The following is a 10,924-nucleotide window of genomic DNA, read 5'->3' as shown; positions in this document are numbered from 1 at the left end:
TTCATATTTCGAAAGTAACAACTTACAAACATTTATGGAAATATTTAAATTTCAGCTTTTACCCCATTTCCAAGTGTATATTACAACCTCAATTTCACTGTGCATAAAATGATTTAAAATACAAGTTACCTTTGGATTTTTCTTTCCTGGTTTGATGTCTGAGAATTCTTCAGTATTACTGATCAACCAGCCACTTCTGGTGGACCTCAGTCATAATAACCACACCACCCCTCTAGAACTACAAACAACGGAAATGAGGAAGATCAATTCCACAGCTTTCACAAGAAGCTGGCAGCTAAATGACAAAATTAACAGTGATTCCTGTGCTATTGTCTACATTGAAGTACTGAAAGTAATGCCTCCTACAGGCAATACCTCACAAAACTCTGAGCAAACAATTCCACCCCCCCCCCCCCCCCCGGTGCAAAGTAAGAGTTTGAGTTGTCAAAGACCTTTCTTTCATCAGTTCTGTTTTTAACAACCCCCATTTCTCTCCCCTACTGAAGATCTCACTGCTGATTAATATAGTATTTTGCTTCCATACTTGGTATTAGTTCACAAAATAAAGTAAGACCTTGCACTCACATGTGGGAAACAGGTCCATTTATTATGAGGAAAATAAAGCAGTTTGTAAAGGATCATTTTTGTACATTTGTACAAAAGGAAAATAAATTACAGCATTTATATTGCACAGACTGACCTTTGCTTTATGCCAGTAATATTCAGGAACTTCAAGACTGATAGCCTCATCTTGTAACACATTTTTATTCTTCTCACATAAACAGGTACAAAACTTCTAAAAATGTTGCTAGTCTGATGTGACAACCATGTGAATAACAGTGATGGTAACCAGGTCCAGATGCTGAAGGAGATTCACCAGCTTTTCCAAAGCTATTAAATATTTTAAATTGATTTGGATAAAACATTGTAGAATACAAGATTTAGAGCTGGGGGGGGACAAAGATGGAATAAATACTCGTTAAACATAATGATAACAGCAGAAATCAAACAGATATCAGCAACTCAAGAAATATGACATGAGGATGGAGATAATGAATCATTAATACAAATGGCTTCAGCTCTGCAGAAGGAGCATGAGGAAAAATTGTACACTTCAGAGAAATGAGCATAAGACATAATTAATGGGAATATAACAAAATTAGTTGGCCAGGTAAAAGAGAAACTGGAGTAATATCATTAAAACATGGATAGATGCCTTCCTATATATATTTTTGAAAAGGCCCAAACAAAAGGAGATAGTGTCAGATTTGATTATGGGAACACTCACTTTCAAGGATTCTTAATAACTTATGTTCTCAGTGTTATTTCTATATGCACTGTTTGTCTTCTTTTGCATATTGGCATTTGTCAGTCTCTCTCTGTTCATGTATAATTTTTTTCATAAAATTATATTTCTTTTATCCCTTGTAAATGCCTGCAAGAAAATGAGTCCTGAGATAGTATAAAGTAACATAGATGTCTTCGATAATAAATTTACTTTGAAATTTGAACAAGTCTAGATCTGATTAGAATACCTTTGTAACAGTGACCAATACAGAATGGCCCGGAAATTAATTAGCACTACTAAAACAATACTCATTATTACACAACATACCAGCTGAAAGTGAGCTGCTGCCAAGTTTCAGTGTCCAAAGGCTTTGAGTGCTCCTAACTGCTCATTACACATTTCCATATTTAGGGCAAGATGGGAGGTGTTCAGGAGTTTGGATGCTGTTGGAGATTGACAATTGTCTGGAAGTAAGTGTGGATACAGATGGAGGTTCTCAGTGTCAAAGTCAGGGTTGCAAGATCTAGGACTGCAAAGTAGGTCAGGGTGGGGGACGGAAGTAGTAATGACAGCATGAAAGATTAAAGGGGATTTAGACTAGTTTCCAGTGCTGGGTTGGGGCTTGCTTAAGGAAACCCTCTTAAATAGTGCTGATTTTTTCATGCAAACTTGATTGTTTTATGAGTGCAAAATGATGGCTGTGCCTCAGAATAACATGATCCACTTTCCGAAGTTACACAGGGAATGGTTATCCTATGTACAACTGGTGCAGAAATTGCATCAGGTTTTCAAGGGTCTATTCAAATTTCTGAACTGTTACAATAGCATTCCACTGTATAAATAAATGATTTTTATATATACTGAGATAAAGTGTTATGGCTGAATTTCCAGGCCAATGTGTTCAGGATAATAAGTTGCAAATTACAGATAACTGATTGAGGATGAGAAAAAAAAACTTGTGAAATCAACATTGATAAATAATGATATACAGACTAGTAATGTTATACATTTATATTGGCATTCAAAGTCCAGAAGCAAAAAACAAATGAAGCTCTAATGAGACATTTACAACTCAAAGCATTGGAGAATAACAGGGTCAGAAGTGTAATTTACAAATTAAATGAACAACTAAGATTAAAAACAGATCAAAATAACAGTGGAACTGGTTAAATACGTTATTTAGAAATTAGTGAAAAGTAGATGAGGAAACATGACATGAGGAGTAGATGGGATAAAATCCTGAGAAGTGATCATATAAAGATAGGTGTTAAATCGTTATTTTGCTTCCATATTTACAAAAGAGTTTTCCGGTGGACAAGGCATCAAAAGACCTGATTATGTTAAATGTACTTGGACCACCTTTGAAGGAGAAAGCTGAGTAAACTAATCTAATTCTCCAGTTACAACTCCTGGTTTAGATTGCATTGGTACATTTGAAAATAATCTAGAGATAGAAGAGGCACTATTATAAATCTTTAGAAAATATCTACATTAAGATTTCATATTTTTTTAAAGGGACATACATCATCAATAGGGAAGACAATTGGGTCACTTCTGAACAAGAATTATGGAGAAAAAGGTCTCAGGACTATAAATGGAAAAAAGTATGGATTTGATAGGAATAGTACATATTATGAAAGGTCAAAATGAGACCATTTACAGTGAAAAATAATTAATGAATTCTAAGGAGATTCACCTCTTTCTGAAGCCCAAGTTACATGCCACTTTGAAATTAAGAAACTTAAGGTGGAGGAGCACAGGGATCTGCAACTGAAAGCAAACACATCACTAAAATGCTTTATTGGTAAGGCCTCAAAAGTAACCAATACTTGTTTACCTCAGTTAGTTTATACAGGGTGTAATGTTCAGCTCCAGTCATCAAAGGATATTTTCAGGATCTGAAAATAATTAAAAGGATCACAGCAAAAAGATAAAATTCATCAAGAAGTTATCAACAAGCTAAGCCTTTTTTTCTCTCGAAGGCTGAGGAAAAACCAGGCAGAGGTATTTTTAAATGATGAAAAGTTTTGATGAAGTAGATTGAGTTTATTTCAAATTATAAGGTCAACAACAAAGGAAAGGGGAGTTTGGAAGAAACATTTCCCCCCAAAAAGCACTGTGAGTGTTGAACTCGTTAATCCAAGTAGTACATTGGCAAATAGCATTGACAGAGGAGTCTGAACAGATTTTATAGATTAGATGAAGTTTCAAAGGAGAATGAGCGGAGCACAAACAGCAGTATATGCAGGATTAAAGCATTTAATCTGTTACATTTTTATGTTACTTAGCATCAGTCATATTCAAGACAGATTATTTCCATCTCACTCACATGCTAATTTCTTCATGTTGCTGATTTATTTTTATCTACCAATTCTGATAGTTGGTATTTGCAACCACTGCCAATAACAAATGGAAATTGTTTTCCAAACCACCAGGATTCTGATCACTTGAGCAGTCGGAGGCTGCACATTTATCAGTGCCAATTGGCCTTTGTTGAATCCTCCTTTTCTGCACCGTTGTCACCTACCAATGCCCACCCACAAACAATGCGCAACTTAATACCTCAATTTTCAATTAAATGTTGTGTAAATTTTTTGCATTTAGATATATAGTATATTCCCTAACTTTCAGCGGCATTATTGACATGGTTGAAAAAGGAGAAAAATTACATCAACTGAAAAAGATTTCCTGAATTTTAGATCATTTGAGCATCTTTAATTATAATTGATTTTCTTTTAAGTTGTATAAACAGCATTTCTTTCATGATAAATATGGCTAGGCTCATCCAAGTGAAACTTTCTGCATTCTATAATATTTCAAAAATGCCCCAGTACAATGTTCTAAATATTCAAATTCTAGCTTAGCCAAACGGGTACACTTATTCCACAATGCTCTTTTGTCTATTTTGAAACTGTGGTGGTTTACTATACTTATTAAATGTTTGACTCAACCAGCCACATAAAGATCAAGCAAAGACGCATCATTCGAACAAAAGTGCTCAACTCCTCTCCCCCACATACCTTGTGCTCCTCTAAATGTGCTTACCACATTGCTTCTGCTCTACTGCTTTTTGTTGTAAATCATTTTTGGGATGTAGTCAAAGGTGAATAGATGATTGACTGCCCATCCACAAGGCTTTGCTGATAGAAGATGAACTTCTATTTTACATAAAAATCATTCTGCTTTTCCATTGACCATCCATACATTTGATACATATCCCTGTTTATTGATCAAAATTAGAAAGGGTTTGGGTATTTTAACACCAACGTATAACTAATTTATGCATATTTTAATACAAAGACATTTTGTTCTACCAGTGAATTTTTCATCCATTTCTTTTACCTTGTTCCTTTTGTTGTGTCTTCCTGAACCCCCCCTTATTAACAACTTTATTTTTTTAAAGTGCTAACCACTCCAAGTTCAAAATGTTTTGCTTTTATTTTAGAAGAAAAATCTAGGTTTATATCTCAAGGTTCCAAATTATGAGAGCAAATTTAAGTATTTGGGCATATTTTTACTGGAAAGGAGACTTCAATTTTCCAAGAAATGTTCTCAGTATTACAAAGCACACCAAAAAAATTAATCCACACAATTATTTACACTGTAAATATACTAAGAGACAATTTGAAGTTAACAGTGTAATTTAAAAAGCCTAAAACTACTGCATACAAAACTAAAGGGAATCAAAAGTCTAATGAGTCAATTTCCTGAAAAGATGTAGGATAAAATTTATTAGCAGCAAATTAACCATCTCAATTGGGTAAAAAGCAATTTTGAGTTCCCCAAACTCTAAGAGTGTAAAAGTTTACTGTAATCACACTTTGAAACACACCATACTATTCTCTACAATGTTTGCTGGTACTTCAAAATGATTCATTGCCGTTGACTCCATCCATCAATCTCACAAATTACCTCACAGTGAATCAAACTATTTGCAGATAGACACAAGCAATTCCAAGCTCTATAACATTACTTGTTTCTATTATGTCTTAGCTCATCTGATAAAATCTTCACATTACCCTTTAACAACCATCTTAACACATTCCTGGCTGGCTTTCATCACTCTTGGTCATTCAAAAGATTGCTGGTCATGTGACATCTTGCACCAACCCATTCAGCCCTACATGACAAATAGCTCGCTTAAAATAAAAAGTTTACCCTTGTTTTCAAATGCTTCTCTTTTAAATCCCCTCTTCTCTTAGTAATCTCATACTCTCCAACCTTCCAACAAGTCTTTGCTGTTTGCTCTTTAGAAGCCATGAATTTAACAATTCCACTATTGCCAATTGGATCTTCAGCTCTCCTCCTCTCAGCCTTTGGCCATCTGTTTAAATTTCACCCTGTGTGAAGTGTTTGAAACAGACTGCTATGAAGCAGCTTGATTATTTTTGGTGTATGGATGCACCAAATAAATAGTAATACAGTAGTGGTTGCGAATTGACAAAACTTTTTTTTAAATGATTGGGGTGCTTTTGTACTAAAGCAGAGAAGTTATGAAAAAACGCATACAAAATCACCAGTGAGCAGGAAGTGGTCTCCGGGAAGGAAGACTTAGATAGTGGGCAAAGGAGTTTTACTAAAATGCTATCTTGCCCCTCGGAATTCAGTAATCTGAATCTTAAATTATTCACCTTACAATAAGGTTTAAACTAACACATTTTTAAAAGTTGCAGATGATTTTGACAATATTTGTTTTGATATGGTAGATTAATGGAGAATACTTATCGAATAGATAGAATTAAGTTGTTTCTCCCATTGTCAGCAGAATCAATAATCAAAAAGTCATACAATTTAAGCTAATTGCTAAGAGAATCAGGTGAACTGTCCACCCTCCCCCCCCCCAAAAAAAGTGAATTATGAAAGACATGGCCTGACTCCCAAAATGGAAGTAGATAAACTCTTTTAAAAAAAACTGGATTATAGATAAGAGCAATAGTATTACTCTTTCAAAGAGCTGGTCCAATTGTGAATTATTTTTTTTTAAATACCTGCAAATGCTAAAATATTTGATATATACCAGAAATTCTGTAAACACCCAGTGTTTACAGTAGCATCTGAGGTCAAGTAGCATCTGTGAAAAGACAAACAGGTATCATGTTTCAAAACTGAAGAAGGGTCTGACCTGAAATGAGAATGCTCTTTCTATAGACACTGACAGAACTGCAGATTGTTTCCAGTATATATTTTCCTTATCTCAGCCCTACTAGATAAAATTTCTTCCTTCCACACTAAATGATTTTACAGTTTATGAACAGCACAAGATCTCCAAAGGTATCTTCAGAAGAGAAGCAAAGCCTTTCTGACACTTGGCGGTCTAATGTTTCACTATTTGAAGACTTTTAAGCATTCTTTCCATTAGGCCAATTTCAAATATCATGCTTCATATAGTGAATCTATTACTGTTTATTCTTTCAATGTTGAGATAACATTTGCTGTTTTTCAGTCTTCAGGAAAAACTGCTGTACACGATACTTCATTTACACCCTTCAGTGTTTTACAACTTTGTTTACTCTCTGTATTTTTTCATTTCAAAATGCTACCTTACATTGACAGTTGATTTCCAGCCACTTCTCTGCATATCATACTAGCTTATGTCATCTTGAAATCTTCCACAGACCTACCTACTATTCTCAACAAACAATGCGATTTCACACCAATTGCACAAGTCTAAAATGGGCATGTATGCCAAAAATATATTTGATTCTCAGAACACACTACTAAACCTTTGCCAATTTCTTTCTACAGCAAAGAAGCTGACATCTGAGTATGTTTGAGCAGGCAAAAGTTATGAACCATCTCAAATATTGCTGAGTGCAGAGCAAGTTTGCAGACCAAATTCCTGGAGATTTTCAGATGCCCTATTCAGAAAAGGAATAGCAAGGAAAAGGAAACTGATTACTTATTCTATGAGCTAGAGAAGTCAAAGGCTTTCATGTATAAATCAGGCTAGTAGATACGAGCAAAATAGCAAAGCATTGCAGGCAAATCTAACCTAACATTCAACTGGACACCAGAACATTTACTGATCAAAATATTGTTAACAAATGGTTAGGGAATTTTGAATATCTATTCCAATGAGAACCAATAAGAATCCATTAAATATGTAATTTCTTTGTCATTTTAAACATTGCATGTATTTCAGCTTTTTTTCTACACAATTGCAAATTAGCTATTACTCTGGGAAATGCACAATATGATGTAAATAGTACCTCTGGAACAAAAACTAAAACACAACAGTGAAGTCACAAATTCAGACAGTTTGTTGATGCATTTTATTGTGAGATGGGTAGTCTGGTATAAAACTAGAAAATGACTATCATGTAACTAGGCAAATAAAAATAACTTCTGGCTTGTATCAGATGTAGAGGAATTCTAAAATAAATTGGCACAAAGCAAAAAATGTTATGTTGTTCCCAACACTGCGCATGACTTTGTGATTTGGCTGAGGATAGTAATAGAGTTCCACGGTTACACAGTAATCGCAAATAAAACTGCAAAAAATACCATGTTGTATATCATTATGCTTGAAATTCAATAGCCCAAATGTATTAAAAGTGAGGCAGGGCAAATAACTGGATTCCGAATGTAAAATTCATACATTCTCATTTGAAACTCTAGTTCTACAGTCCAAGGCAAGTAATACTGTTACATAACACTGTTAAACAAAATTTGATTGCAAGAGAACCAATTGTATTTCTGCTTTGAATTCTTATCAACCTTCCAAATCATTTTTCTTACTAAAATATATTATTGTATTAATACAAACTACAGTATTATACACTACATTGTGTAATAAATAACAATAAAGAAATATAAAAATAAGACACATAAATATAAAAGTTTTCTAAAACTAAAAGGTACATGTGTCAGTAAGTAGGGAAGTAGGGTATTAATACTGCCAGGTTCAAGGGCATACAGTACAAAATTTGCACAAACATAGGAAACTAAAATGTTATTATAATTTGAATTAAAATAATACTGAAATAAAATCAGCTAACACTGTTAATAACTTGCACCAAAGCAAAAGGCTGGTTAGAGCCACATTTCCATAATACTGATTTATAAATGGCACTTGCAGCACACAGGTCTTGCATAAGGCCAGGGGGATACAAAGCTCCATACCATAATCCTCACTTACCTAAGTATCACTAGTCACTAAAACACCAACTTCTGTTCTCTCCAACAATTATACTGTTAGTTCTTACTTTGAAGACTTGGCAACAGACTGCTATACATCTAACTACAAGTCTTACCACATCCTTCTCAATTTTATTTTTCTAGTAGCTGCTTTAAGGCTAACATTATGCTTCAAATGAATTTACACTCTAAAATAAGGTCAACTAATGTCATCAATTACTACCTTCTAGTGCGATACTGATAAAGGTAGACAATAATACTTAGGAGTATGTTAGATACAAGTATAAAGGGAATTCTGTAGTGCAGAAATTTTCACATCCTTTTAAACCAATGAAATGTTGAAAGTCAGCAATGGAATAGAGAGTTGTAGTACTATAAATCTACTGTTGATACTTTCATCTGTAATAGAAATTTTCATAGAAATCTCTCCCAGCTGTACAGTGTTGAAGTTAATGGGATACATGAATGGCAAAATGATGAGCAACACAGGTAAACAGGTAATGCAGAATGACTGGTAGCAAATTCTTTTAAAACCTGTTGGTTTGCCTTTTGAATCAAGACAGTCAGTTTATGCAATTCCTTACTTGCAATTTTTTTTGCATTTTTTATACAAACATCATTCCTAATATCTTAAACAGTTCACATGGTAAATTGTTAATTGTTGAAGTTCAGGCACACCGGGATTTCTACACAGTAGTGAAGAGAAAACATAGCAATATAGAGTGTGTTTCTGGAATTTTTTTTAAAAACATGGTACAACACTAATTGCAGGACATTTCTTCTCCAATTTAAGTTCCTGATCAAGTATTCATTACATTTTATCTGGCGAATTAGCTTCCAAAACTTGCAGATTATTTACTGTATTTTCCTGCTCCACATCACTCATCGGGTCTGTTCTATTTGCTTCTTCAGCTTCCTCTTCTGATTCCTCTCTCATTTCCTCTCCACAATTATCTTGTATTTCATCACTTTCTTTCTCTTCCTCCTCCTTTTCACTTTCATCTTCTCTTGCAATGCTGTCCTTGTCATCTGAGTCCACGTGGGAAGGAGAGGTCCTGATGTCTGTATACTCACTGTTGTTCAGTGAGTCAGGCCCAGTCTCCTCTTGCTCTGTTCCTTCACGTTCTTCAGCTTCTCGCTTACAGTATGAGTAGCGATGGTTCATGTGCTGTGAATAGGAGCCTGAATGTGAGAAACGCTTGCCACATTTATCACACTGATAAGGTTTCTCTCCAGAGTGCAGTCGCATGTGTTCAATCAAATGGTGTTTGTGTTTGAAAGCTTTCTTGCAAATCCCGCATTGATGAGGTCGCTTACCTGGCCAAATGAAGATATTAGAAATAAGCAGTTTGCTTAAAAGAAAACAAATGTTGTTACCCTCACAAGGTTTAATCCCATTAACAGTTACAGCGCTCTGAGTATATTAATTTAGGTAATAAAAATATAATCCCCCAAATCCTTCTGCATGCTTTGCCATTTTCCTTTCCCTTGAAACAATCTTCCAAAAATCAAAATCCATATATTTAAATGCTTCTTAAAATGGCTGTCAATTTTTCTCCTTTCAACCACTGTAATCTTGAACCATACTTTGAAGTTAAATATTTTGTGTTTTTTAAGTAAAGAAATAAACATAACAATAAGCAGATGCAGCTCAGGTGGGGTTCAATAATACATCAGGGCATGCTGGTGTAGCGGCTGAGGTAATGGACAAGTATCCAAAGTATTCTTTTTGTTCCTTCTTTAATCAAAACAAGTTTAAGGGCTCCTATTGGTGCAGAAAAACATAGCTGTATAGGGATTTAGACTCAAGTAGGTTAAATACATCTGGGATAAGAAGCTTCGACCAGCAATTAAAACCCATCTAGTTTACTATTATCCTTGTGCACCATTAGTTCACCAATACATGATGCACAACCTGAGGTTATGAGAATGCTGCTGAAATCATTCTTTTGCCAAGTTCACCTGCAGAGCTCATGCCTGTGTTTGTTCTTTGCGGGTTTCATTTCCCCCCACAAATTAATACAAAAACACTAACAATATTGAATACATTCCAATAATTTCACTTCATGTGCTATTAATACAAGAATGTTAAAATTTGAGAGGTACAAAAGCAAAGTCATCCTAAATGTATGATCTATATAGAGACAAATTCAATAATCGCTTTGATTTACAGTTAGCAAAAATGTTCCACTAATGTCAAAAAGGCATAGGCATTTATATATTTGTGGAACATAACTCTTACCCCTACCTGGTGCTTACATTTAACTATCACTGACAACAGCACAAGCCCCAACCATTTACTGGCCATTAGTCCCCTACCATTTCTAACTATCCTCCATCCCAGCTCTCAAGTAGCACTCAATGTCCATATAGCTGTCTCTGGAGATAGCAGCAAAGGATTCATGAATGATATATTCACTTGCGCTTGACTGCAGTTCTCAAGGCAGCATACCCATATGGGTGGACTTGGATTACTAGGCCAAAATCTACTTTCCTGGA

At 34.8% G+C, this 10,924-nt stretch overlaps 1 protein-coding gene across 6 annotated transcripts in view; it reads right to left on the bottom strand.

Moving 5' to 3' along the window:
* Nucleotides 1-586: 586 nt before the first annotated feature.
* The window catches only part of zeb1b (zinc finger E-box binding homeobox 1b), a 143,072-nt gene continuing 132,734 nt past the window's right edge, over nt 587-10,924 (bottom strand). For all 6 annotated transcript variants that reach the window (XM_073054786.1, XM_073054780.1, XM_073054784.1 and 3 more), the window contains exon 9: nt 587-9,742. In XM_073054786.1, coding sequence (XP_072910887.1) covers nt 9,237-9,742 — 506 coding nt within the window. In that variant the 3' untranslated portion in view covers nt 587-9,236. The remainder of the gene's footprint in view (nt 9,743-10,924) is intronic.

This window comes from Hemitrygon akajei, chromosome 8, assembly GCF_048418815.1.
Source record: "Hemitrygon akajei chromosome 8, sHemAka1.3, whole genome shotgun sequence".
In the NCBI taxonomy this organism is placed as follows: domain Eukaryota; kingdom Metazoa; phylum Chordata; class Chondrichthyes; order Myliobatiformes; family Dasyatidae; genus Hemitrygon; species Hemitrygon akajei.
This window is presented reverse-complemented; position numbering and strand designations above follow the sequence as displayed.